Source organism: Mustela erminea, chromosome 12, assembly GCF_009829155.1.
Source record: "Mustela erminea isolate mMusErm1 chromosome 12, mMusErm1.Pri, whole genome shotgun sequence".
Classification (NCBI taxonomy): domain Eukaryota; kingdom Metazoa; phylum Chordata; class Mammalia; order Carnivora; family Mustelidae; genus Mustela; species Mustela erminea.
Genome location: NC_045625.1, coordinates 710,972 through 738,818, shown reverse-complemented (window position 1 = coordinate 738,818; position 27,847 = coordinate 710,972). Strand labels below are relative to the sequence as shown.

Below are 27,847 nucleotides of genomic sequence, written 5' to 3'. Positions count from 1 at the left end.
CCTGGGATCGAGCCCCGCATCGGGCTCTCTGCTCAGCGGGGAGCCTGCTTCCCCCCCCACCCCGCCTGCCTCTCTGCCTGCTTGTGATCTGTCAAATAAATAACATCTTTAAAAAAAAACCAAAAACTGAATTGTGTTACTCTCCTGATCTAATCTCTCCAGTGGCGTCTCAGCTCACTTAAAGTAAGGCTGAAGGCTTCCTCAGGGCCTACTCGGTCCCCCAGGATCTGGCCGATCACCTCTCTGGCTTCCCCCCGACCAGTGTCCCCCACTCCCTCTGCCACATTTCCACCCCAGAACCTTTGCACTTGCCATTCCCAGGAACACTTTCCTCAGACGGCTGCCTGGCCTCCATTCTCTTTTCATTCAGATGTCTCCTCAGACATCTTTTACAGGAGGAGGAACCTAGAGAAACAACCGCTATTGACTAGTCATCTGTTGCTGCATAACCAGTTATCCTAAAACTTGGCATCTGAAACTACAATAAACATTCATTGTTCGTCACAGTTTCTGTGGTCAGGAATTCTCGAGCAGCTGGACAGGGTAGTTCAGGCTCAAGGTCTCCCGTGACATGACCACCAGCAAGTTAACCAGGACCGTGGTCATGTGAACGCTCGGCAGGGGCCGGAGGGCCTTTGGAGTCTCCAAGTCGGGGCTGGCCATGGGCAGGAGGCTCCTGGCGTGGGTTGCGCTGCTCGCTGGCTTCTCCCAGGACTGCCCACTCTCCTCCCGGCATGCCGGTCGGCTGGCCTGCTCCGGAGCAGACGGCCAGAGACAGCGCCAGACGGACGCTCCCCTTTCTAACCCTAACCTCGGACGCCACACACCATCCCTTCTGCCACATTCCATTCAGTAGGAAAGTCGCCAAGTCCAGTCCGTAGTCAAGGGGAGAAGCATCGGGCCCCCTTGAGGGGACGCCTATCAGCACGGTCACAGACGTGAAAACCAGCACATGGCCCCGTCACTCTGACCTCGCACTCTGATTCCTCCTCCTCCTCCTCCTGCATCTCATGGCCCAAGGTACCTGCTAAGTCCTCCACTGTGGTACCCCCAGCCCTTGGGGCAGTGCCCAGAATGTAGCAGCTGCTCAACAAACATCTGCCGCATGAACTGAATGCTCGGTCTTGTCCACAGTGGGGTCTGTGGGGGACTTTGTGATGTTGGGAAGGTGGCCTTTGGGGAAAGTGGGACTTGGCGAGTCAGAGAGGACGGGAACAGGGACAGGAGGGACCTTGTGGTGCCGGAGGCAGGCAGTAGAACCAGGTGGGTCAAGGTGGGCGAGGGGAATCAGCACGAGAGCAAACAAGCATCACTGGTGTCCGAAGCAGGACTCTGACGGTCCTCAGGCCTCCGCGATCAGGGCACAGAGAGCCTGACGCCGCCCGGTCCACGTCTGACAGTCGGTCCTGTTTCCCCAGTCCTGATGTGGAGGCAGGCCTTCGCCGCAGGTGAACACCAAAGGCAGGCCCGTCCTCTGGGCCTTGGGCCGGCCATGGCCAAGGGGCCTGCAAAGCTTCCGCACCCTACCCCCTGGCGTCATCGTCCTCCTCTCGGACGGGTCGCCGCTTGGCAGAATGTGTCCACAAGTGGCTCTTGACCCCAGTTCTCAGAGTGGCATCTGCAGAGAGGATGGAGATCCAGCTTCCCATCCAGCCGGAATCCCAGGCAAGCACCTTGAGTGGTCTGCTTGGGTTTTGTGACAACCCCTCGGCCAGCCTGCCAATCGACTGAGGCTTAGGAGGACTGGGCCTGTGACTGACAGTGCCTTCTGGAGCTGGTTGGGGGGCTGGCAATGGGGTGCAGCTCCCTCCACAGGAGCACCTCCCTCCACAGGAGCAGCTCCCTCCACAGGAGCACCTCCCCAGGGGAAGGCCTGGAGGACACCCGGGCGTCCCTCTCCACCCAGGCCAGTGGCACCGCCCCAAGGCCCCTGAGTCCTCCCGACAGAATTGGCTAAAGTGGATTCAGAGGGGTCCAAGTCCAGGCAGGTTCATCTGTCATATCGGGGCACAGCAAGGCCCAGGCCCTCTATGGCTGCACCCCTCCCTTGGGAGAAGGCCACAGAGTAAAATGGAGGGCAGGTCCCAGGAGAGACACACTCAGGGGAGGGGGCCGAGGTCTGGCGGGGAGTCACAGCCTCCCCCCACCATCCCTGAATGCTTGGAAGGTGCACCTGGGGCTCAGGACAAAAGCAAGGGCATCGGCCACCTAGGGGAGGTGGTGGTGTGCTGGCTAATTCACCCTCAGAATAAGCGCTGGTTTGCAGGCTTTGATGATTTCCTGGGTGTAACTGCTTCCGCCATAGCCAGCCTGAATCTCCCAGCCTGTGAAACCAGCTCTCGGAGCTCTGAATATTTAGAAGCGGCCTCTCCAGGGCTTGCAGGAGCTGCTGCAGCACCCACCTAGCAAATGGAGGGGGGTGGGAGGGGCCAGGCTTTTGGGCTGCAGCCCCTGCTGAATTCTTTCCCTCCCAAGTGTTCTGGAGCTGTCTGGGCCACACGGAGCTGGCGGCCAGTCTTCCTTCACCCACACAGCCTCCAAGCTCTGACCGGACACAGGCCACAGGCCACAGAAGTTTGGAGACCAGACACAGACCCTGTGGAGTGAGGCTTGCTCTGGGCTCCCAAGCACCCACCAACAGATCCTTCTGTGAGCCCACCGGGGAGTAAGCGTGTCTAAGATTGGTGCTGCTTCCACGGTGGACCTCAATCCTGGAGCAGGGTGGGGGGCCATGACAGGCTGTGGATCAGTTAGCCCCGCAGCAGTGATTCCCTCACATTGAGAGAGAAGGGGTTGAGAAGAGGAGCATCCCAAGAGCCAAGCCCCTGCCTCTCAGAACCAGGGATGTCCCTGGGTGTCTGTGTTTGACTCGGGGAAGGCGGGGGGGCGTCAGCCTGCTGGTGAGAACCACAGGGAGGCAGGGAAGGGTGTCTCCCCTCTCTACTGCTCAGAACATCACTTAGGTGTGGGGATGGCCCTGCTTTATCCTTACTGGGGGCTTTTGCAGTTGGGTTTGCAGAATCCTCAGTTGCTATTGGAAACAGTGATGTCACTGGCAGGGGCGGAGCTTCAGCCATCCTTTGAGTTAGGGAAGTGAAGCACTCTCCGGGGGTGTAGGGACAAAGAATTAGGATCCTGACGGTGAGAGCGACGAGGGAGGTTCTGGAAAGGGGCAAGAGGAGTGGGGGCTGGGAGTGAATGAGGAGAGGGGGGTGGGGAAAGAGTAGAAGCAGGGGTATGGGACATCTACCCTGGCACACACCTCACCAGAACAAGCGCGTTCTGATGTCTAACCTTGGTCGTATCCACTACAAACACAACTCCCTCTGGCCTTGGCTTCTCCATAACGGATTTGGGTCCAGACCCCCAGACTCTCCTGGAAGATCCAGGTCAACGTGGGAGGCAGCCACTGTCACCCTTTCTATTTTTCTCAACCCTGGGGCGGGGGGAGGGTCCAAATCCCATGGCCAGGCAGATGGGGTTTCTCCCTTATTTTTGAGCCTTTTGGAGAGGGGAGTCTCACAGTCCCTCCCCCAGAGGCATGGCTTAGGGCCTCTCCACACCCCCAGGTCTCCGGCCAGCAGAATCAGGCCCCGAAATATCGTTGACTATGCGTGAAGACTCGTGCACACGCGTGTACACACACACACACACAAACTGCCAGGACACATTTGGTCATGTTAAAAGACATGCCAGGCAGCTGCAGTGACACGAGCCCCACGAACCTCTGTGAACTCATCTCCCAGCGACCCACGGTCCAGCGACCCCTCCAAACACACCTGCGCGCACACGCACGCTCGCGCCCAGCACCCCCCCCCCCCCGCGCTCTCGTAAATGCTCGCACCAACGCAGGCGCACACTCTGGCGCGGGAGGCGCCCCTCCGTATTGGGAAGCGGGGGCGGCGGGCGGAGCAGGAGACGCCGGCCCCGCTCGCGGCTCCGCAGCTGCCGCGGTCGCCGCAGCGCCGGGACCAGGACCAGGACCAGGACCAGGACCAGCGAAGCCCGCGGAGGAGCCGCCGACTGCGGCGTCCTGTCCGCGCCGGGCGCCTGGAGCAGCGCCGGGACCCGCTTCGGCACCGCGGACAGCGCCAGCCGCTCCGCCCGGCGTGGGACCCACCGCGCGCGGCCCCGAGCCCCGCGGCCGTCGGCTCCGGGGCCCTCTTCCGTGCCGCAGACCCCGGGGCACTGCGGCTCCGCGGGAAGACGTGGCGTCGTCCCCAGCCCGCGGGACCGGGCGCGCGCAGGACGGCCGGGACACCCCGCTGGGGATGCGCCGAGGGCCCCGTGTCCGCGCTGCCCAGAGCTAGGGCCCTCCCCGGAGCCCATGTGCACCATGCGACTGCTGACACTCGCCCTGCTCTTCTCCTGCTCCTTTGCCCGCGCCGCCTGCGACCCCAAGATCGTCAACATTGGAGCTGTGCTGAGCACGCGGAAGCACGAGCAGATGTTCCGTGAGGCCGTGAACCAGGCCAACAAGCGGCATGGCTCCTGGAAGATCCAGCTCAATGCCACCTCTGTCACCCACAAGCCCAACGCCATCCAGATGGCCCTGTCGGTGTGCGAGGACCTCATCTCCAGCCAGGTGCCCACCACCCCCCACCAGGGCTCCCCCGCAACCCCGCTCTGCGCAGCTCTTACCCCTCCCCCCACACCTTCCACCTTCCTCCCTCCTCCCCCCTCCGTCCCTCCCCGTGTCCCAGTTTCATCCCACCCCTTCCTAGCCCTCTTAGGAGAGGACCCCTATGCCAGCCGGCTCCTGCTGGAAACGGCTGGTCTCGCCAGCAGCCAAACACCAGTCCCCCATCTTGGTCCCTGCCTCCCCACGACTGGCCACCTGCTACGCTGGTCAGTCTTCACAAGGTTCCAGGGCTCCAGGACTCCAGTCGAGCCCTGTGAGCAGATGTGGGGCAAGAATTTCGTGGTTTGTTTCATCACTGTGTCCGTGAGGGGTGGGTGTCCAGGGCTTATGGGCAGAAGTGCTCTCCCAGACACAAGCGCGCACTGCGCGCCCGTCTTCAAGCAGGATGGGGCCTGGGGCCATCTTTGTCTCAGAGCGTCTAGACCTCCTTCCCTCCCTCTCTCCCCTTCCCCCGCCCATGGGTTTGACTGAGATGGGAAATGGCCCAGGTGTTGAGGCAGGGTGTTCTGGAGGGTGGGAGTGGGGACTGTGCTTGTGGGAGGCGTCAGGGCACAGCGTGGGAGCCGCTGACAGCCAGCGCTGCGGGGGAGGACATGACTCTGAGGATTTTGCCTCGGAGCTGTCCGCCCCTGTGCCGTGCTGCCTGCTGAATCCCAGTGAATCCACGGGAGCACTGCAATGCAGCCTTTATGTAAGCGCCGGGCTGACGCTGGGCGGAATGAATGCTCACCTGACACACCCCACATCTGTGGGCATCGGCGGGCAGGCACACTCACATGTGCACACATTCACGCCTGTGCTCGTGCACACAGACGCCTAGACTTGCACTAGCACACACTCACGTACCTTGGCATCACAGTTGACTGCACATGCTCACTCACACCCACCTGCCCAACACACAGGCACACCCACAGACACCCACCAACACCCACGAACACCCACAACACCCACGGACACCCACGGACACCACGACACACACGGACACGCACGACACCCACGACACCCACGGATACCCACGCTCCAGGGCCACACAGTGCTCAGCACACCCAGGTGCACGTGCTCACATACGGGCGCCATCATGCACACGCATGCACACACACACGGACATGTTGGGTGTACGTTTACACACACGTGTAGTCCAGCACACACCTGTGAACACCTGCCTGGGCAGACACTCACGCACAGCCCAGGCACTTTTGGGGGCAGACTGGAGGTGAGGGCCGGGGAGGAAGAGGCAGAGGCTAGGGGCTGAGCTTTCTCAGGGATCTCCCCTCCCCACCTCGCAAGCCACCTCCCTGCTCCCAGCCCTGAGCAGTCGAGATAGGACTGGGGGGAGCCTTTGTGGCCGGCAGCTTAAGTCACGTGTCCCATCGGGAATGAGGGAGAGACGTGAAGACGTGGAGTTAGGGAACCCAGGTAGAGCCCTTTCTGGGGACCCCTCCTCCCGTTCCCAGTTACACTGTCTGTGAGCATTGTTCCCTCAGAGAACAGCCAGTGCCAGGAGCAAAGGTGAGGGCAGCAGCTGCCCGTCCGTGAGCTCAGCCGAAGGGCAAGGGCGCTGCTAGTGTGGCGATATAGGGAGAGGTAGGCCCTGGGGCCACAACGGGAAGGCGGAGTCGGGACAGACACGGGTCCTTCTAATGTGAGGCTGGCAGAAAACTGCCAAGCCCTCGGCTCCACGCCACCCCCCTTCCCCTGCCTTGGAGGACGGAGCCACTGGCTTTAAATCTGCCCGCAGGAGCCGGCCGTGGCCTGGGCAGGAAGGCTAGGCTGCAACCCCCACCCCGGCAACTCCCTTCCCTTCCTTGAGGATGTAGTCAGAGCTCAAAGTCAGGACTGGGTCTTGTTCAAACCAGGCTGAGCTCAGCCGGGCCCTGGAAGAACCTGCAAAAGGACCGAGGGCTCCGTGGCTCCTCGCCCGGCTTCTCCTGACAGAGCGCAGTCTGCAGTATTAGATGGAGACGTTCCGGGGCAGCTCTCCGTTTCGGGAGCCCTGGCCTCTGCACCCAGGAGGAGGGACAGTGCGTGGCGTGGTGAGCTGGTCAGCATGCGGCAGGACCAGCCACTCCGGCCACCCCATGGGGCGACGTGCGGCTCTAGGGACATCCCAAGAACAATCTTTGTCCTTCCTCTCAAGGTCTGAATACACACCCCAAGGCAGTCCCTCCAGTGAAAGGGGGTGAAGGCAGGCCCCCCAGGGAAAGTCCGGGGAGGTCCATCATTCTGTGTGTCCTGTCTGCTCCCTGGAGTCTTGCTCTGCCTCTGCCTCGGCTGTCGGTTGTCCTCCTCTCTGAGGGTGGTTACAGGGTCTTGTCCCCTTGCCGGGGGCACGTGCCCCTTGGGCAGCACGTACGCACACACGAGGCCCCTGGACTTCCCCAGCCTGGCCTGCTGAGTTCAGCCTCCACTGCTCCTGGGCAGCCAGCTCCAGGGCGGTGCCCCTCCCACCTCACCCCCACCTCGAGCTGACCCTGTCCCCTGTGTCCACAGGTCTACGCCATCCTAGTTAGCCACCCACCTACCCCCAACGACCACTTCACTCCCACCCCCGTCTCGTACACAGCCGGCTTCTACCGCATCCCCGTCCTGGGGCTGACCACCCGTATGTCCATCTACTCAGACAAGGTAAGCCTGACCACTCAGTGGGGACCCGGCCGGCTCTGTTCCTGTGTTCAGACCCAGTGGCTGAGTGCTGCCGCCCAGGGCCACCGGCAGCTGCCCTGGGGAGGGGGGCAGGGTGGAGGCACGAACGTGCTCAGACCGCGGGCTCTGGGCTCGAGGAGCAGCAGGAAGAGATGAGAGCTCACGCACTCACGCATGTTCACACACTCACACGCACACACGGAGCCGAACACACACACGCTGATGCGCGTTCTCCTAGCAGGAGAACTCGGACTCCCACAGACGCACAACTACAAACACACCCCTACCGCCACACTAAGCCCGCGTGCACACACACACACACACACACACACTCCCGGGAACGCTCGGGTGCTGTTACACAGGCTCACACACGCACACACACACCCTACAGTGACACTAATGTGTTCACCCTCCCATACTCATGTTCCACACACACACACTCATCAGCACAGTCATGCACTTGCACTCACGCCCACACACGGACACACACTCACTCTGGCAGGTGACAGGCACCAATAACGAGCCCTCGGAAGCAGCAGAGGTCCCCGCAGACGGGTGGATTTTGGAGAGCTGGAGGAAAAGCCTGGCAGGGCTGCACCACACAGCCATGAGGGTGTGGGTCCCAGCCCTTCCCGCCGCAGGGCTCATGTGGAAGAGATGTCCACATGGGCGCAGGGTGACAGAGGATGCGCTCGTGGCAGGAGAGGCTAGTCTGGGGTCTGCAGGTCCCGGGGCGGCCAGCATCACCACTCAGCAGAATATAGGACACTTGTGGTCCCCGGGGGGAATGGGGGTCTGGCTGGAGCTGTCCAGGCCTGAAGCAGCAGCTGGAAGAGTCGAGGTCACCGAGTTGGTATCCCATAGAGGCGGGGAACTCGCTCTAAGTCACACAGCTCTCCCACAGCGTCTGCCCATGATCTGGGCACAAGAGCTGGGGAAGCCAAGAGCCACCAAGAGGCTGGGAGGGCCCCACAGCCTCCTCCAGACCTTGGGCTCCCTCCCTGCAGACAGATCAGGAAGGATGAGGCGAGGCGCCGCGTGCTGGGGGCCTCCCGGTCTCCCATCCTCTCCAGGAGCTCACAGTTCTAGATAAAGCTTCCTAAGGCATGGAGGTCATCCCGGCCGGGGCCAGGGAGGTCTGGGGAGGTCAAGGATGGGTCTGTCCACAGGCCAGGGAAAGTGAGGCCAGAGCCAGAGCTTCTCCAGGAGGCCCCCAGGGGAAGAGGCCGGCTGGAGGCTGGAGCAGCAGCCCCTTCCTGAGGCTCTGGAAGACCCAGCATGTAGCTGAGGCATCCAAACTGTTCCAGACAAGTGGGGGATCCTGTCCTGTGCCCTCCAACCTCCTTAGTTCTCTGGCACCAGACCCCTCATATGCAAGAGGAAGGAACTGTGCTCTGCCCAGGAAAGCGGCTGGGAGGAGGTGCCCTGTGCCAGGGCAGAACCGTAGCCCAGATTCAGATCGCGGTCCAAGTCCCTGGTCCAGCGTGAGGTCAAACCTAATGACCTAACCTCACAAGTCCGCCCTGGCCCCACTCATGGTCCCAATCCACTGCCAGTCTGTGCCCAGCACGCAGACCGTGAAGGCCTGGGTCAGAGCCAGCCCAGCACCCCGACTACAACCCCCTTGCTGCCACACTGACAAGTGGGTGGGGGCTGGAGGCAAAGGGACCACAGATCAGCATGGGACTCCCATTTCCTGGGTAGACATGGAGGAGGGAGCCTGCGGCGCGCTCCTGTCCCATCGTGCCCTGGGCTGGCCCTTACAGGGACATAGAGGAGGGCAGGGTCAGCAGACAACCACCTCTGGACTTGCAGACAAGAAGTAGTTATCCCCAAATCAAGACTTCTGGCAAACACTACGGTTCTGCGGATTTGGGAAGGCGCCCCTTGAAGCCCCAGTGGGGATCTCTGAGAGGGGGAGGCCACCAAGGAGCAGGGGAGCTCATCCCGGGGACAGTCCTGGGGACAGTCCCGGGGACCTCATGTCTGTCTGGAGCCGCGGGGAGCTGCCGTTTCGCAGACCGGAGGGCGTGGGGGGAGGCAGCAGTGGGGGCGGGGTCCCTGACTCTGACAGGTGTCCAGGGTGCTGTGAGGGTAGAGCTAGGAGGAGGCAGGGTCCCCTGGGTGTGGGGTCTGCTCGGTGGGGAGAGCGCCCCCCCCGCGCGCCCCCCCCCCGTCCCCGCAGAGCCCCTCAGCCCCGCCCCCTGTCCCCGCAGAGCATCCACCTGAGCTTCCTCCGCACCGTGCCGCCCTACTCCCACCAGTCCAGCGTGTGGTTCGAGATGATGCGCGTGTACAGCTGGAACCACGTCATCCTCCTGGTCAGCGACGACCACGAGGGCAGGGCCGCGCAGAAGCGCCTGGAGACGCTGCTGGAGGAGCGCGAGTCCAAGGTGAGCCCGGGCGGCGGGCGGGCGGCGCAGCAGGAGCCGCCGAGGCGCCGCGGCGGCAGGAGCAGGAGCCGCCGGCCTGTGTCTGTGGCCCGTGTGTGACACCCTCTCTTTCCATCGTGCATGGTCAGCACCACCACGTCTGGCGAGCGCCCGCCCCGGCCTGTTCTCGGCTCATTTCACTCGCTTTGCCATTAGTCCGAATCTCCTTCGTGTCAGTCCCTGCGGGGCGAGGGCAGGACCACCTGGAGCTCCGCAAACACCCCACCCCGCCCGCCGCCGCACCCCTCCGCACCCCTCCGCACGGGGCTGCGGGGCCCGCCCCGCCCCCAGCCCCGCCCCCGCCCCCGCCCCGCCCACGTCCGCCCCCCATCCCCCACGCAGTACCCCCCCCGCCGGCGCCGCCCCGTGTGGCCCCGCCCCCTACCCGCCCCTCTCCCCTTTCCCCCGCCCCCCCAGCCCCACTGGCCTTAGGGCCGCCGCAATCGTGCCTCGTGCCCCTCCCCCAAAGGAGCCCGTACTCTCCCTCCCCGCACTCCACGACCTCCCCTCCCCGGCCACCCTCCCCGCTCAGCCGCCCATTGTCCTCACCAGACCTCATCCACCGACACCTGCCGCCCCCTCCCCTCGGCCTGGGCTCTGCCCCCTTCAGGCCTCCCACTCCCCCGACTGAGCCCCGAGGCTGTCGCCCCCCACTCCCCTCGTGAGGCTGGGCTCCCTCCCGGCTCTGGATACACTCAGCAACAGCCCCAGCCCGGCCCCCACTCCGGGGGAGCGCAGAGGGAGCAGAGGGGCAAGTTATGGGGGGGGGTCCAGGTGACCCCCGGCCCCTTCCGTGCCCGCCCCCATGGCCCGCTTGAGGAGGCCCAGGGTCCCGCCTTCACGTAGGCCAGAGCCCTGAGCCCTCAACCCCAGGGCCACGGCCCTCAGTTAGGACGGGGAAGAGCGGGGGGAGGCCTAGGCTGCGGCGGGCGGGGAGGCCAGACCGAGGGGCTGGCGGGGAGCATGTTCTGTCCCTGAAGTCAGAGCTGGCTTCAACCAACTTAGTGCCCACCCCAGGCCCCCATAGGCCCCTGAAGGGAGTCGAGGGCACCGGCTGGGGTGGGTGAAGCCAGAGGGCAGACTCAGAGGGTCCTGGGGGGGCCCCGCGGGCGGAGATTGTCGGAGTCTAAGAGGGAGGGCTGACTACCAGTGCCAAGGGCCCCCATACCTCCCAAGACAGCATCTCCCAGTGCCTGGCAGGCCGAGGCCCCTCCTGGCAGGCCCACTGGAGGCTGCACACGCTCACTCACACACTTACCAGCCATGTCCGTGCTTCCCCACCCATGTGCACTCACGCTTGCAGGGATGTGCTATTCCCAAGACGACCCTCCCATGTCACACCCTCCCCAGCCAGAGACTGCACCTGGACGAGCCCACGGGCCTGGAGCCCACAGACACACTCAGCCACCAACTCACACATGGGCCCACCCATGCCCCGGCTCACACATGCACACACACACACACACACACGTGCCTGCACACATGCTCGCACACCTGTATCCCCATGTACACACACACCTACACACATGCACACACATGCACACACATGCCTACACATGTGCCCATACACCTGCTTGCACACGTGCCCTCAATGCACACATGTGCCTACACACGTGCTCTCACACACGTCTCCACACACATGCTTGCATACACCCACACACGTGCCTGCACACATGCTGCCACATGTGCCTGCCCACACATGCACACGCACACGAGTGTGCCCTGGCCCTCATCTCCCCACCAAAAACCTTGTGTAGACTTTCACACAGATGCCCACAGATGCACACCACCCTGTGTGCACAGGTGCACACACACAACCCTGTCACACTCACTCTCGCGTGCACAAGTGGGCCGACAGGTGTACCCATGCCCGTCAGTGAGAACAGGCACCTGGGCCTCTAGGGGAGACAAGGGAGGAGGGACCCAGGGGACAGGGCGTGAGGGAGGCACTGTCACCCCCATGCAGGACTGCCCGGGGCGGGCCTGGTACTGCGGGGACTGCAGGGCAGGTGCATGGCAGGGGCTGGTGGGGGGCACGTGGGGCCCCAGAGGGACTCGTTGGTATTGGGACAGACAGGGTGCCCTTCCTCCCAAGTGTGACCTTTTCTGAGAGCACAGCTCCGCAGCCGGGAGCCCCAGCGGCCCGGCCCCCCACCCCGTCCCCAGTGCCCCGGCCCCCAGCCCTGCCCGGGCCGCGGTGTTTGCGAGCTCCAGGTACGTGCCCGTCTGCACACGCGCCGAGGAGGTGGTGTGGTTGCTTTAGCGCCGTCATTTTCAACCGTTTATAATCTTCTTCTGTGTCTGCATATTTTCTCTGTGCACATTATTCATCAGAGTAAAAAAAGGAACTATGAAAACCTCGACCAACTGTCCTATGACAACAAGCGCGGACCCAAGGTATATATGCATGGACGTGCACGCCACCCACCGACTAGGGAGCCCTGGCCTCCGGCGCCTCGGCCACGGGGCCGCTGTCGGCCCGTCTGCGCCGCGCCGCGGGCCTGAGCCTTGAGGAGAGTGAGGTCGTGAGGCAGGCAGCCGCAGGCAGGACAGGGCAGGAGCAGGCCGCCTGGGTGCCCGCGGCCCGCCCACCGCGGCCTCAGCCCGGGCCTGCCCCGAGAAGCAGGCACGGCCGGCCGCAGGAGGAGCCGCTCTCCGGGAAGTGCATGCGAATCTCCGGGACCCCCAGGGCTTCCTCCAGGAACCCAGGAGGGCACCCGCCCACCCAGCCGCCCGCCTGCCCCTGTTGGTCCAGCTGCTCCCGCAGGGGCCTGCAGGGTCGGCCCGAGAGGACCTCCCGTGGTTTTGGAAAAGTCGGCCCTATCTCTGCTCCCGGTTGCATTCCAAAACTCTTTTCTGTTTCCTGTCCGCTGCACGCATCCTCTGAGTCTCGGCCCACCTCCGCTTGCATGCTCAGTGCACAGGTGAGGACAGGAGAGCTGGAGTGAGTGCAGGAGAGCGAGCAGGCCGAAGAAGGACAGCACGCGAGGCCAGGCCAGGCCAGGCAGGAGCCGGGCAGGCAGGTGCACAGTGCAGGTGACAGGTGCGGGCCGCGGTGGCCCTAGCTAAGCTGTCTCTGGGCTCCTAGCAGCCACAGCCGCCTCTCGCCCCTGAGGCCCTGGGCCCTGCCCCGGCCGCCTGCTAACACTCCCGCTCACACCGCAGGCGGAGAAGGTGCTGCAGTTCGACCCGGGGACCAAGAACGTGACGGCCCTGCTGATGGAGGCACGGGAGCTCGAGGCCCGGGTCATCATCCTCTCCGCCAGGTGAGGCTGGGCCCCGCCCCCTACTTCACCCAGGCCCAGCCCGGCCCGGGGCACTGTGGGGCTGATGCTGAGTTTCAGCTTCCCGAGTGCCATGGCCGAGGAGAGCCGCCCCACCCCCTCCCCCCACGGACACCTGGAGACCCCGTGGATGCAATGCCCTCCCCGGGTCCGCCCGTCCTCCTCCCGGTCGCTCTGAGATGGAATATGGGCGAGTCCCTGCTCTCCGAACACAAACAGGTCCAGAGGGAGAGAGATGACCCAGCTGGGCTCAGAGGCAAACGCCAGGGAAAGGACATGTGGGTGTGCGGGTGAACCCAGGAGAGGCCACAGCAGGGAGAGAGCCAGAGCGCTAGGACAGAAGGATTGGAGCGGCTGGAGTGGGCAGTAGGAAAAGGAACCGGTTAGGGACCTGTGGAAACCAGGCTGCAGGCAGCCAGGACCTGACCCCCAGGTTGACCTTGGAAATGAGACCTCAGCAAAAGTCTCTCTGTAAATGGCTAAGTTCCCCCTGGGAAGGGGACATCCAGGCCCCTGGACTAGAAAAAGGAAGAGCCAGGAGGGCCCACAGGGACACACCACAGTCTGCCCTTTCCCAGAAGTGCCCCTAGACTCCCAACAGAGTGGAGAGAAAAATGGGGTCACCCGGCCCAGAGGAGTGTTCCCCAAATGCTGCTGTCCGCCAGGCCACAAGGAGGAAGCAGTCCTCTGCGTTGCAGCAGGTGTCCGTGAGGACATTCAGTCAACAAACCCATGACACAGAGCCCGGTGCCCCGCTTCCTGGTGCTGGGGTGGGGGGCGAGCCCCGAAGGCTCCATGGGCTAGACGGAGGCGAGCTCCATGCTTACCACGGCTGGGAGCTCATCCCGTCTGCCCCTGGCGGACCCGGGCTCCTGCCAACCACCCGACCCTGGGCACTGGGGGGAGGACTCCGAGAAAGGTGTAGGGACAGGCCCAGGCAAGGTCAGGGGGCTGCCCCTCCCTCCCAGGGCAAGCCCTGCCCAGAAGGAGCCCACAGGGAGAGCCCCAGCAGATCTTCCCGTTTGATTCCCCAATTGGTTTCTACCCCCTCATTTCTCATGGGGCTTGAGAGAGGTTCAGGGGATTTGGCGGGATCAAAGGATGGGCGGGTGAGCAGACCAGCAGACAGACAGATGGGCAAACGGATGGTCAGCTGACTACCAGCAGGCCCCTTCAACCAGGACAGAGTGACCCGAGGAACTCATGCCAAACATAGATGTCCAGCCATTGGGCGCTTGTACGAAGGGTGAGGTCACGTTGAACTAGACCCACTCAGCCCTCCCCTTATCAGCGGAGTGGCCGCCAGGACACGGCCGGAAAGCCACGGGCAACAGCCATCTGCAGACTCCCCGCCGCGCCCAGCTCCCAGCAGAGGGCTGGCCGCTTTCTCCGTTGTTTCCCTTGCTCTGTAGAGTCCCATGCCTCACTGCCAAGCCCCCGAGTGCGGGCGGGGAGGGGCCTGCCGTGCGTCGCCGGCCCCCAGGCTCAAGGACAGCTTTGGCAGGGGTGGATCCAGCGAAAAGTTCCGTCTGGGGCAGGCCACGTGGTCCTGTCTGCCAGCTGCACACACGGAAACACACACACACGGACTCTGTCTGCACCACATAAACGAATGCACAGAGCACACACGCATCCCATGCACATGGCACACATGCATGACACATACCTCACATGCACACACACACGAACATGACACACGCACACACATCACATGCACACACAAACATGACACATGTGCACACACGCATCACATGCACGTGGTACACACACATTACACACACATGACACACGCATCACACGCACACAGCACATACCTCACATGCACACGCACGAACACGACACACATCACATGCACACACAAACATGACACACGTGCACACGCGCATCACATGCACATGACACACACGCATCACATGCACATGACACACATCACATGCACATGACACACACGTACGGCACATACCTCACATGCATATACACATGAACATGACACACACATCACATGCACACATATGCACACACAAACACGACACACGTGCACACGTGCACCACATGCACACGGCACACACACATCACATGCACACGGCACACACACATGGCACATACCTCACATGCACACACACGAACACGACACATGCACACACATCACATGCACACACAAACATGACACATGTGCACACATGCATCACATGCACATGGTACACACACATCACACGCACACGACACACACATCACACACACAGAGCACATACCTCACATGCACACACATGAACATGACACACACACATCACATGCACACACAAACACGACACACGTGCACATATGCATCACATGCACACACACAACACACGCGCACACACGTATCACATGCACACGACACACAATCACATGCACACGACACACATGAACACACGCCCAAATGAACCTGCGTGCACGTGCCCAGAGGCACACAGCACACTCACACACTCACACACACTGCTTGTGTACACACCCACACGCGTGCAAACACCATGTACACACCATGCACAATACATGTCAAGCGTCCACACACACGTACACATTGTACCGTACATATATGCACACGAGATATTCACACACATGCACACACACACACTATCCGTGCGCATAGAGGCACAACACGGCATACACCACACACACTTCTACACAGACCAGTGCACACTTCTACACACGTGCACATGCCACACGCATATGTACATGCACGGTGCACTGTGTGGTTATGCATACATACACACGCCACATGTGTGCCACACTGTGTGCACACACCTGCCCCACACGTGTACCGACACTATCAACAAGGCCAAGCACGCACACCAGCCGCACAGCTGCCAAGGCCCCTCTCGCGTCCACAGGAGGCCCCTTCCTGGATGTTAAGACTGGAAGGGACCCCTCCCCTCACAGCTGGCTCCTGGGAATAGAGGTGACAGAGGGCCCTGGGCTGCCCACATTCCCAGGTCCCCAGGAGCCAGGGAGGCTAGCGGGCAGCATGCGAAGGTCTCCTTGGCCCTGGTGCTCCCCTGACACATTGGCTCTGCCTTCGTGAGGCCGTTGAGAGCACACTCGGGAGAGACCTCACAAGCCAGTCCTAATTTTTGAGCAATTTTCTACGGAGGGCAGAGAGTTCATCTCTCAAAGTTCATTCTTACCTTCCGGAGATTGTCTTTTCTGGGACCGATTGCTTCCCTCAGACTGATGGGATGATCAGGGTTTTGCCTACAACTTTTTACCAGTGATCGCGATTCACACAGACACAAGCCCAGGCATGCGCCCAGTCTGCTCAGCCAGATGTCGCAGACTTGAAGGTGTCGTGCAGACGGGCTTCTCTGCCAGCTCCAGTGGGCTGCCTGTGCCCCTGCAGACACAGCGCTGGCTTCGCTGGGCCTCCAGGCTGGAGGCTGTCCTTGGTCACGGGGGTGGTGCCGCCCGGGGCACCTCTCTGTGTGTGGCTTACATCTGACAGGAGCATGTCATGTAGAGGGAGCACGGAAGGTCTGCATTTCCTCGCTGGCTAACCCTTGAGAAAATTGGGAGCAGACCCCGTAGGGAGTCTAGAGCTGCCTCAGTTTCCAGGGTCAGTCATTGTGAAAATAACCCAACACTCAGACGGTCTGCCCAACCCCTCTGGGCCCTGCAGTAGCAAATGTCAGCTGTGTTCTAGGCCCATCTGGGGCTGGGTCCAGACTGGCAGAGAAGGGAGGGTAGGAGCAGGGGCAGGAACCCCAGGGGCCCCCATAGCTCCACCAGACCCAGGATGCTTGTCCTGATGTCCCGACGAGAGCCTACGAGGACCAGGTGCACAGGGAATCACCCGTAAGAACACCCCGAGAGCTCAGGATCACATTTGCCTCCAAGGCCAGGCCCCGCCCTGCATCCTGCTGGCACCTGGCTCTGGGCAGCCTCCTGAGCGGGGGCAGTGGCTCTCGCTGCCCTGGGGGAGGGCAGTTCTCGGCACGGGGTCCCACCCCCATCGGATGAACCTGGAGCATGCCTGGCCCCTTGTCCGGCATGTGTGGGGGAGCCAGAGGGCGCACAGCTTGTCCAGGAGGGCGCAGGAGCATGGACTCTGGGGTGGCTGTGCACACACAGACCCACAGGGAGAGCACTGTTCCCGCTGCATGGGAACGTCACGGTAAATACGAGAATCTGTAAAGTGCTCAGAGCAGGGCCTGGCACCTGGTGACTGGTGGGCAATCTGCAATGACTCCTGACCCTGCTCCCCAAGGCAGGAGGCCAGCAAGAGAGGCTAGAAACTCTGGGGGTCTGGGTCCCACCCCCATCCCCCTGCCCTTCCCGCTGTTGTGGGCGGGGAGGGGAGGGTCTCCCGGCCCAGGTGTGGGCTGGCGATGCAGGCCGGTACCGGTCCCTCTGCACCATCACTGGACGCAGGGAGGGCTGGAGGTGGCGGTGGTGCTGGGCCTGTCACCTCTGCAGTGTCTCCAGGCCTATTTCCAGGCAAGGGCATAGCTGGGGGAGGGGCTGGGGGGCGCCCAGACTCCAGAAGAGTACGTGCGAACTGAGAGCAGCCCCAGGCCGGGTGGGGAAAGGCTAGAGTCCTGGCCCGTCACCCCGCTCTGCCCCACAGCGAGGACGATGCTGCCACCGTGTACCGGGCAGCCGCGATGCTGAACATGACGGGCTCCGGGTACGTGTGGCTGGTGGGGGAGCGCGAGATCTCAGGGAACGCTCTGCGCTACGCCCCGGACGGTGAGTGCGGGGCCTCTCCGGGTGCGGGTGGGCCGGGCGCCCCCGCGGACTCTAAGCCCACCACCCCGGCCCCAGGCATCATCGGACTGCAGCTCATCAACGGCAAGAACGAGTCCGCACACATTAGCGACGCGGTGGGCGTGGTGGCCCAGGCAGTGCACGAGCTGCTGGAGAAGGAGAACATCACCGACCCGCCCCGCGGCTGCGTGGGCAACACCAACATCTGGAAGACCGGGCCGCTCTTCAAGAGGTGGGCGGGGCCTCTCCTGGGTGGGCGGGGCCTCTCCTGGGTGGGCGGGCCTCTCCTGGATGGGCGGGGCCTCTCCTGGGTGGGCGGGGCCTCTCCGGAGGCGGGAGTAGTTCTCTCGGGCCGGGCCGGTGGTCCCGCTGCCGACACCCCACCGAGGCAGTCCTCTTTTTTTTTTTTTTTTTAAGATTTTATTTATTTATTTGACAGAGAAAGATCACAAGTAGGCAGAGAGGCAGGAGGAAGCAGGCTCCCCGCTGAGCAGAGAGCCCGATGCGGGGCTCGATCCCAGGACCCTGAGACCATGACCCGAGCCAAAGACAGAGGCTTTAACCCAGAGCCCCCCAGGCGCCCGGTCGTCTTCCTCACTTCCCTCCTTTTCCCCCAACTCTCTTCCACCCCCGCCTCCACTGTGCTAATCGCCCGCCTCATTCCGACTCTGACATGAACGCCTCGGAGGTCAGTGCGGTCGCCGCTGCCTCCACTGCTCCTGGCCCCGCCTTTTAACTCTGCGGCCAAACCTGCGACCCTGCGACCCACCCCGGCTGACAACCCTTGGGAGGAAGCTCCTGTTCCGGGGGGAGACAGGGGGCTTCCAGGGGCCCAGCAGATCAGACAAAGGAGGCCCCCAGGATGGAACCCAAGCCTGTAGAGAGCCAGGGTTGGCCAGATGCCCAAGTGGATGGCCACAGGGGGCAGGAATTAACTCGCAGCGTCCTGGACACTATGCCGCTCTGCCCATCACCAGACGCCACCACCACCACCACCCACCGGCTGCAAACACTGAGCAGCACGTGCAGAACACAGTTCTGAGGCCCACGACAGGAGCACACATGCCACCGCAGGTCCCTGCAGCATGTGATGTGTGCACAGACGCAGAGGCGTGTGGCACGCACACAAGACAGGACCTCAGCCCTTCCTCGCCCACTTGCTGGTGAACAGGCTACTGGCTCCTACCTGAGCTTACGCCTCCTCGTTTGAGAAGCAAGGGTGGCTGCTGGGAGGGAACGTCCCACCCTGCAGAAAGCCCTCCAGTAGGGTCTGGCGCTCAGGAGTCGCTGGGCGACCATAGCTGTGTTATCCATCGGTGCTGACAGCCGGGCATGCCGTCCACCAGATGCCCAGCATGAGGGTCTGACGCCTGCTGATCTTTTCTTCTTGGGATTGAGGCAGAAGAAGGGGCTCGGCCTCGGAAGGCCAGCGAGAGGAGCTTTGCTGATAAGTCTGCCCACGCCGCCCCCTTGCAGAGTGCTGATGTCTTCCAAGTATGCTGACGGGGTGACTGGCCGAGTGGAGTTCAACGAGGATGGGGACCGGAAGTTTGCTAACTACAGCATCATGAACCTGCAGAACCGCAAGCTGGTGCAAGTGGGCGTCTACAATGGCACCCACGTAGGTGGGGGTCATGAGGGGGTGGGGGCTGGGGCCTTAGGGTCCTGGGGCCAAGACCCCTGCGCGGCCACCCTCCATCTCATACTCCCACCCCCAGGTCATCCCCAACGACAGGAAGATCATCTGGCCGGGTGGAGAGACAGAGAAGCCCCGAGGGTACCAGATGTCCACCAGGCTGAAGGTGGGCAGTCTGCCGCTCTGTGCCAGGGTCCACAGCCCGACTCTCCAGCCAGCTCCTCGGGCCCAGAGGAGGGGACCGTCAGGCCAGCGACAGTGACTGAAGGAAGTGGGGAATGGCAGGCACCTGGCTGCGGTCACCCACACCCGGCACCACAGAGGAACAGGGAGGAGAGAGCCCCACGGGTTCTCCACTTAAGTCGGGGAGGCCTGTGGGACGGGCTCTCCTGGGGAGGCGCTGGTGGGGACAGAGGCCACCCGGTGGCTCTTCAGTGGACTCTGGCTCCCGCACTCTCTGTCCTGAGTCCTGGGTCTTGAGATGCTCCTTCCGTGCCCCTCATCACTCTTCTGGGTGGCTCTCGCCACCTGCGTGCCCAGGCTTCACAGCCTCCCGTTGTGACCCAGTCGAACTGTCCTTTTGACCCTGTCCCCCACTGCCTGGCCAGTCCCCATAGCAGGCTGTTCCCTCCTGGGCTCTCCCCCTGGGCGTCTGGGAGCCCCTCTTTGGCTGCCTTTCCTCTCAAGATTTCCCTTCCTTGCTCCTGTGGCCTCACCCCTCCTCCACGGTCGTCCCCCGGTCATGGCAGGCAGAGTTGTCTTCTCCGAAGCAGGTGGATACTCCGTATTGCAAAGTCTGAGAGTAGGAGCCCAGTGATGGCTGGATGGGCCCGTTCAGCCGGCCAGATGCAGATGGCTTTACACACAGCAATTTTTCAAAACCACAAACATGTATTTTTTAAAGAAAAACATGATGAAAGTTTAAAAGCAATAAGCTCCTCCCAGTGCTCCCAGTCCGCAGAAGGGGAATGTCAAATGCTGCCCTTGCAGCCGAGACTGTGAACAGCCCATCCCTGCAGACCCCCGTGTGCCACGAGACCGTCCCCCTCAGACTGACCCTGCCTACTCTATATACCCAATTCCAACATCACCTCCTCTGGGGCCCTCGTCAGCCCCCTGTGTCCTCACCTCCAGGGTCTGGGCCCATGAAAGACAGGAAGAGAGAACCCCAGCATGAGCCTCAAGGGGGCCCTGGGTTCAGACACGCTACAGGAGAGAGAGCACAGTGACCGCAGAGGAGAGAGGAAAGCAGCAAAGCTGCTTCTCCCTCCCTCCCTCTGCTGTGGAGGCTGAGGGCCGGGAGGGACCAGGGCCCGGGGTCCTGTGCAGATTCGGAGTGGATGCCACACAAGGCCCCTGTCCTCATGGTGGGCAGTGGGGGGAAGGATGGGTGCCCTGGGTTAGGACAGGGAGTTTTTCATCTCTGAGAAATCAGAGAAGGTGCTGGGCAGGCTGGGCATTCCAGCAGAGTCTGACGGAGGGATTGATGCCTAAGCCAATACCCCGAAGACAAGGGGCCAAGAGGAGGGGACAGTGTTTCAGGAGGCCACGTGCCTTCTAAACGCTGAGTAGTCTGGGGACCCTCCCAGGGACAGCAGGCAGGTGTCGCTGACGGTGACCACGGAAGACAAGGGGCAGGAGGGGCAGTGGCTGAAGGTGAGGGATCCAGGGCAATCTGGGAGCTTAGGGGGAGTGGTCCAGGCTGGGTCTTCGCCCCTCCCCTCCGCCCCGCAGATTGTGACGATCCACCAGGAGCCTTTTGTGTACGTCAAGCCCACGCTGAGCGACGGGACATGCAAGGAGGAGTTCACCGTCAATGGGGACCCGGTCAAGAAAGTGATCTGCACTGGGCCCAACGACACGTCGCCAGGCAGCCGTGAGCGCGGGGCTCGGGCGCGGGGGCGGGGCGTGGCGTGGCGGGGCGGGGCGGGGCGGGGGAACCGGGAGCCCAGCGATGATGGCCTCTGTTGGCCCCTCTAGCTCGCCACACTGTGCCTCAGTGCTGCTACGGCTTCTGCATCGATCTGCTCATCAAGCTGGCGCGGACCATGAACTTCACCTACGAGGTGCACCTGGTGGCTGATGGCAAGTTCGGCACGCAAGAGCGGGTACGCGTGGATTGCTGGGTGCCACGAGGGACGGGTCCGAGGGGACGCAGTCTGGCTAGGGACAGGGTCTGGGGTGGGCGGGGCCCGGGGATGGGCGGGGCCCGCGGACTGGGGCGGGGATGGGCGGGGCCTGCGGGCGCGGGTGGGGCGGGAATGGGCGGGGCCCGGGGACGGGATGGGCGGGGCCTGCGGGCGCGGGTGGGGCGGGAATGGGCGGGGCCCGGGGGACGGGATGGGCGGGGCCTGCGGGCGCGGGTGGGGCGGGAATGGGCGGGGCCCGGGGACGGGTGGGCGGGGATGGGCGGGGCCTGCGGGCGCGGGAGGGGCGGGGATGGGCGGGCCCCGCTGACGGGGGTGGGGTCTGGAGTGGGTGGACCCCAGAGTCGAGCTGGGGCGGGTGCGGGTCGCTGGAGCGGGACTGATGGCGGCCGCGCGCCCACCGGCGGTGTCGCCCCGCAGGTGAACAACAGCAACAAGAAGGAGTGGAATGGGATGATGGGCGAGCTGCTCAGCGGGCAGGCGGACATGATCGTGGCGCCGCTGACCATCAACAACGAGCGTGCACAGTACATCGAGTTCTCCAAGCCCTTCAAGTACCAGGGCCTGACCATTCTGGTGAAGAAGGTGGGCAGGACCCGGCGGGGCGAGAGGAGGTCCTAGGTGAGCTCGGGGCGGGGGGTGGGGGGCCGCTGACAGCCTGTCCACCTGCAGGAGATCCCCCGCAGCACGCTGGACTCATTCATGCAGCCGTTCCAGAGCACGCTGTGGCTGCTGGTGGGGCTGTCGGTGCACGTGGTGGCCGTGATGCTGTACCTGCTGGACCGCTTCAGGTGAGCGCGGCCCCGGGGGCCAGACACCTCCAACTGGGGGGGGGGCGGGCAGAGCGGGGCGAGGGGGCGGGGCAGGGCTGTCCCTGCCGCCCTCTCCCGCCTGCCCTCTGTGCCCCGCAGCCCCTTTGGCCGGTTCAAGGTGAATAGTGAAGAGGAGGAAGAGGACGCGCTGACCCTGTCTTCGGCCATGTGGTTCTCCTGGGGCGTTCTGCTCAACTCGGGTATTGGGGAAGGTGAGGCCACGAACCGGCTGGCTCCGGCTCTGCCCCTTCCCAACAGCCAGGAGCTGACCTTCCTCTGCCTGCAGGCGCCCCCCGAAGCTTCTCAGCACGCATCCTGGGCATGGTGTGGGCCGGCTTCGCCATGATCATTGTGGCCTCCTACACTGCCAACCTGGCGGCCTTCCTGGTGCTGGACCGGCCGGAGGAGCGCATCACGGGCATCAACGACCCACGGGTGAGGCCTGGCCCACAGGGGGCGGGAAGCGTGAGGTCAGCGGAGCTCTGCCTTGGCTGGGCCCCAGGAGCAGCCCTGAAGCCTGCCCTCGAACCCTGCAGCTGAGGAACCCCTCCGACAAGTTCATCTATGCGACGGTGAAGCAGAGCTCGGTGGACATCTACTTCCGGCGGCAGGTGGAGCTGAGCACCATGTACCGACACATGGAGAAACACAACTATGAGAGCGCTGCGGAGGCCATCCAGGCCGTGCGGGACAAGTGAGGGGGAATGGGCAGGACGCTGGGGGGACAAACGGGTGGAACAAGGGAGGGGGCCAGACAGGCGTCACAAACTGGGGGATGGGTGTGTGGGACAAATGAGGGGGGTGGGCGGGCAGGACAAGTGAGGGGGAGGGGCAGGGGAGGGCCATCCAACCCTACTGGGAAGTGGCGTGTCCAGGCCGGATGGGAAGCACAGGATGGAGACCGAGGTGAGGTTCCCAGGTGGGCGGGACGAAGGAAGACAAGGTGCAGAGGCGAGGGCGGCCCGGTCGTGCGGGGCCCCTGTGACCCCAGCCCCGCCCACAGCAAGCTTCACGCCTTCATCTGGGACTCGGCGGTGCTGGAGTTTGAGGCCTCACAGAAGTGCGACCTAGTGACCACCGGCGAGCTGTTCTTCCGCTCGGGCTTCGGCATTGGCATGCGCAAGGACAGCCCCTGGAAGCAGAACGTCTCCCTGTCCATCCTCAAGTGAGTGTCTTACCCGCAGCCTACTGCCCTTCCCCCTTCCCCAAGAGGCTCCCACCGGAGGCTAACCCTCGCCAGAGCCAGACCCTACCACCGGGACACGCAGACGCTGCCTCCCGCACCGGGGTCCAGGCCCCAGCCCCGGTGCGTGGCCCACTCCAGGACGCCCCCTCCCAGGTCCCACGAGAACGGCTTCATGGAGGATCTGGATAAGACGTGGGTGCGGTACCAGGAGTGTGACTCTCGCAGCAATGCCCCTGCCACCCTCACCTTTGAGAACATGGCAGGTGGGTTTCTCCCCATGTCCCTCGGCGCCCCTGCTGACACTGGCAGGGCTCTCCAAGGGGCCCACAGACCGGCCAGCCAACGGCTGAGGTGCTGGCTCCTGGCCCACAGGGGTCTTCATGCTGGTGGCTGGGGGCATCGTGGCTGGAATCTTTCTGATCTTCATTGAGATCGCCTACAAGCGACACAAGGACGCTCGCCGGAAGCAGATGCAGCTGGCCTTTGCAGCCGTGAACGTGTGGAGGAAGAACCTGCAGGTAGGACATGCCACCCTCCGAGGCCTGGTGCCCACGGCCCGGCCCGGCCCCGGCCCTCCTCCATCCCACAGGCCGGAGCACTGGCTCAGGCTCCCCGGAGCCCGTGCGGGCAGGACCGGAGCCACAGCCCGGGGCAGCGTTGCTGGGGGGCCACCCGCAGGTGGCGGCCCCCTGCAAAGCCCGGCGCCGAGCCTCCGCCTGGCCCCTCTGTCTCCAGAGTCGCCCGCCGGCACCCATTCTAGGAAGGCAAACTGAGGCAGGGTAAGACAGGGACCCACCTGGGTGTAGCACGTGAGTCCAAGACATATTCTGCCCTCGCCGCCCCATGCCTCTCCTCGGCACCCGCCAGGGACCCCCTTCCCTGCTGCCCTGCTGTATTCTGTGCTCCATGACTCCAGCCTGAATCGGGCCAGCTGGCCCTGCCCGGCACCCCAGGCCGTGTCTGTGGGAACTTGCTGCCAGCAGGAAACAGGTTGCCCGTGGGGCAGCCCCAGCTCCTCCGGGATAGGGCAGGCCCTGGGGCCTGTGCGGGCCTGTGGGCTCATGCCACACAGCCCAGTTCTGGCTTCCTTCATGTCTTCTCTTTCTCTGGGCGCCTCCCCAGAGCCTGTGTCCGGGGATGAAGTTGACATTCAGAGAGGGAGGGCCACGGGGGGACGGGTTGCTGGGGCCCCAAACCTCTCATCTGCCGACTCTTGCTCTTGGGACCTGGTCACGGCTCTCACCAGCTGGCACAGGGCCATCCTGGCCATCAGACCCCAGGCCAGGACCGGAAGCTGCCTGCATCTGTCTCTCCAGTTCATCTTGCCGCCTGCCTTGGCCCCCTAGCCCCTTCCTAAATCTTGGTGTCCCCCTCAGGGGACAGGACGGCTGGCAGGGCCCAAGGGGCGACTCCTCCAGTGCTTGGGGGACCCTCCTCCTTGGGACACCTGTAATCCAGGGTCACCCAGGAGCCAGGGAGCCCGGCCGACCTCCCAGGAAGAGAGCCAGACAGGACTCCCCGCCCCCGCTCCCTGGCCCCGGAAGCCCAGCCCCAGCACAAGCGAGGTCAGGCCCGAGAGCCGGCAGGAGCAGAGGCTGCACGTGTTCGGCTGCTGGTCCGTCTGTCCAGCACAGGGAGGCAGGCAGGAGCGAGGGCCCGAGTGGCCGGCCAGGCTGGGCAGCAGCCCCCGAGGAGCAGGCGAGGGCAGGTGTGGCCACCAGCCTTAGCTGTCTAATCACTTATACATATTCATTTTAGGATAGAAAGAGTGGTAGAGCAGAGCCCGACCCTAAAAAGAAAGCCACATTTAGGGCTATCACCTCCACCCTGGCTTCCAGCTTCAAGAGACGTAGGTCCTCCAAAGACACGGTAAGGGGAAGAACGCCCCGTCCCACGTCTCCGACCGATCTCGCCCCGCCCCCGTGTCTGTGTCCCGTGCGTCAGGCGTGCCCGCTCCCCGACCCTCACCATCACATCCACCCCCACCTCTGACCGCTGTGGCCCTTCTGCCTTCATCTCTACTTGCCCAGCACACGAGGTCTTCACTCTCTCTCTAGACCTTTCTGGGTCCTTTCTCCCACTGGCCCTCACTGGGTCCTCTTTCCCCATGTGTCTCTGCGTTGGTCTGCCATGACGCCATGCGCCATCTTGAAGCTGTGTCATGTCGTTGGTCAGCCAGTCGGCCTCTGAGCCCAGGGCCCCCGGGAGCCCAGAGCCAGTCGGTCCTGGACTCCTCACCTGTCGGGAGGCCACGCCACCTCTCTGTTACACCCGTTTCTCCAGCCTCGCCCAGGGGAGCCCACTGCCCTCTCTACCCCCTTGCGACCCCCAGGGAGGGGTGGCTGTGCTGTCCCATCCGCCCATCTGTCTAGCCGCCAGCCCCGCCACCCAGACACCTGTCTCACGTGTCTCACCAGAGCCATGCCTGTTGCATCCCCTCCATGTGGTCTCTGTGTGGGCCGGGGCTGGGGGCCGGGCCGGCTCCATCTGGGTGGACGGCTGGGGCCTGGAAGTGGAACAGGCCCCCAGCCGCAGGGGACCGTCAGGCGGGGACTGGGAGGCACCAGAGTGGGTGGAGCCCACCCCAGGCTGAGCCTCGGCCTGCAGAGCCGGAGTCACTGAGGCTCCCGGGCAGGAGGGCCCTCCAGGGAGACAAGCTCCTGACCCTCCAGCCCCTCCCCACAGGGCATCAGAAGAGGCCTCTTACCTTGGGCAGCTTGTGACCACACCAGCTGTGCACACTTGGAATAAAGCCCTTAAAATGGACCCAGACTTGCTAGGGGCACCCCGGTCCAAGGTGGGGAGGGGGCGGCCCAGACTTAGCACTGCCCTTGGCCTCCCGGCAGTCCAGGGCCCGGCTTGGCCTCCATCCTGCAGCGGCTTATGCTCCGAGGTGGAACCGAGATTTGCACCCACCCAGCCAGCCACACACACACAGGGCACTGGAAAGGGGGCAGATCTCCAGGACACAGACAGGGCTTGGCACAGAGTGATCCCAGGCCAGGGCGAGGCTGCAGGGTGCCCCGCGAGGGGCCCGTGAGGCCTGCCTGCTCTGTTTCCCAGGAGGGGCTTGGCACTGGGAGGGCAGGTGAAGAGTGAGGGGCTGGGAGCTGGGAGCACAGCCTGGGGCTTCACAGGCCCGAGAAAGTGGACAGAGCCTGAGCCAGGGCCCTGCCAAGGGGTTCAGGAAGAGACCCAAGACCAGAGAGGGGAGGTGGTGGGCAGGCCTGGGGAGAGGGTACCCTCATAGCACTTCCAGAGAGGAGCACAGAAGTCACACAGGCCATAGGCTGTTTTGTGAGGGCATCCTTGATTCTCCCCAATCCCCCGACCCAAAGAAAACCCTCATGCCCCTTAGCCGGTCCAGGTGCAACTCCGAGACCTTTGAGGTGCCTTTCCGGGGACACAATCCCAGCAGACTCTGCCCGAGCCTCTGCAGGCACCAGGGACCATCTCCCAGGCCGGCCCTGATACCACGGGGCATGTGGGGCTGGACCTGGCCTGTCGGGGTGACTGGGGGTGCTGCCAGCTGGAGGGGCTGGGCGGGGGAGGGCAACCCAGTTCCCATCCTGTTTCAGGCTGGGCACCTGCTTGGAGGGAGGCCTGGGTGGGGGGCTCTGCTGGGAGGGGTGGGGTCGGTCCGGCCGCTACGATCCTCTGGCCCTGTCCTGTGGCCGGTCTGGGCCAGGGCAGCACTGGGCGCTCAGGGCTGGGGCCCCTGGCGGCCAGCGGGGCCAGCGGGTATTGATTGTTGGTTCTTATTTATAGAGCACCGGGGGTGGACGCGGCGCTTTGCAAAACCAAAAAGACACAGTGCTGCCGCGACGCGCTATTGAGAGGGAGGAGGGCCAGCTGCAGATGTGTGCCCGTCATAGGGAGAGCTGAGACGCCCTGCCCGCCCTCCTCTGCCCCCCTCCCCCGCAGACAGACAGACAGATGGACGGGACAGCGGCCCGGCCCACGCAGAGTCCCGGAGCACGACGGGGTCAGGGGGAGGAGCGCCCCCCAGCCTCCCCCAGGCCGCGCCCGCCCGCCCGCCGGTCGGCCGGCTGGCCGGCCCACCCGTCCCGGCCCTGCGCGAGCCCCCGGGCATGGGGGCTAACGGGCTGCCTTGTCTGTGTATTTCTATTTTGCAGCAGTACCATCCCACTGATATCACGGGCACGCTCAACCTCTCAGATCCCTCGGTCAGCACCGTGGTGTGAGGCCCCCGGAGGCGCCCACCTGCCCAGTTAGCCCGGCCAAGGACACTGATGGGTCCTGCTGCTCGGGAAGGCCTGAGGGAAGCCCGCCCGCCCAAGACTGCCCACCCTGGGCCTCCCGTC

At 63.7% G+C, this 27,847-nt stretch overlaps 1 protein-coding gene and 1 long non-coding RNA gene across 10 annotated transcripts; one reads left to right on the top strand and one right to left on the bottom strand.

The window, feature by feature from the left end:
• Nucleotides 1–98: 98 nt before the first annotated feature.
• Nucleotides 99–5,315, bottom strand: LOC116570546. 2 transcript variants are annotated; one of them, XR_004277469.1, is made up of 4 exons: nt 4,838–5,315; nt 2,993–3,188; nt 2,242–2,402; nt 99–1,618 (listed from the first exon to the last, which is right to left on the bottom strand). It is a non-coding gene; the product is annotated as an uncharacterized LOC116570546 (long non-coding RNA). The 2 variants fall into 2 exon arrangements; XR_004277468.1 differs by having other exon boundaries at nt 2,993–3,162.
• Nucleotides 3,860–27,771, top strand: GRIN1 (glutamate ionotropic receptor NMDA type subunit 1). 8 transcript variants are annotated; one of them, XM_032307752.1, is made up of 21 exons: nt 3,860–4,585; nt 7,133–7,267; nt 9,502–9,678; nt 12,052–12,114; nt 12,883–12,983; nt 17,602–17,723; nt 17,799–17,973; nt 19,218–19,362; nt 19,460–19,543; nt 21,112–21,253; nt 21,358–21,485; nt 21,945–22,109; nt 22,197–22,315; nt 22,436–22,548; nt 22,623–22,771; nt 22,873–23,030; nt 23,340–23,501; nt 23,676–23,785; nt 23,895–24,040; nt 25,281–25,391; nt 27,291–27,652. In XM_032307752.1, exons 1-21 carry the CDS (start codon nt 4,328–4,330, stop codon nt 27,405–27,407), a joined length of 2,880 nt encoding a protein of 959 aa, XP_032163643.1. In that variant the 5' UTR covers nt 3,860–4,327; the 3' UTR covers nt 27,408–27,652. The 8 variants fall into 8 exon arrangements, with proteins under 8 accessions (XP_032163643.1, XP_032163646.1, XP_032163645.1 ...); XM_032307754.1 differs by lacking the exon at nt 27,291–27,652 and adding an exon at nt 27,659–27,771 and having other exon boundaries at nt 4,212–4,585; XM_032307755.1 differs by lacking the exon at nt 12,052–12,114 and having other exon boundaries at nt 3,861–4,585.
• The last annotated feature ends 76 nt before the right edge of the window (nt 27,772–27,847 follow it).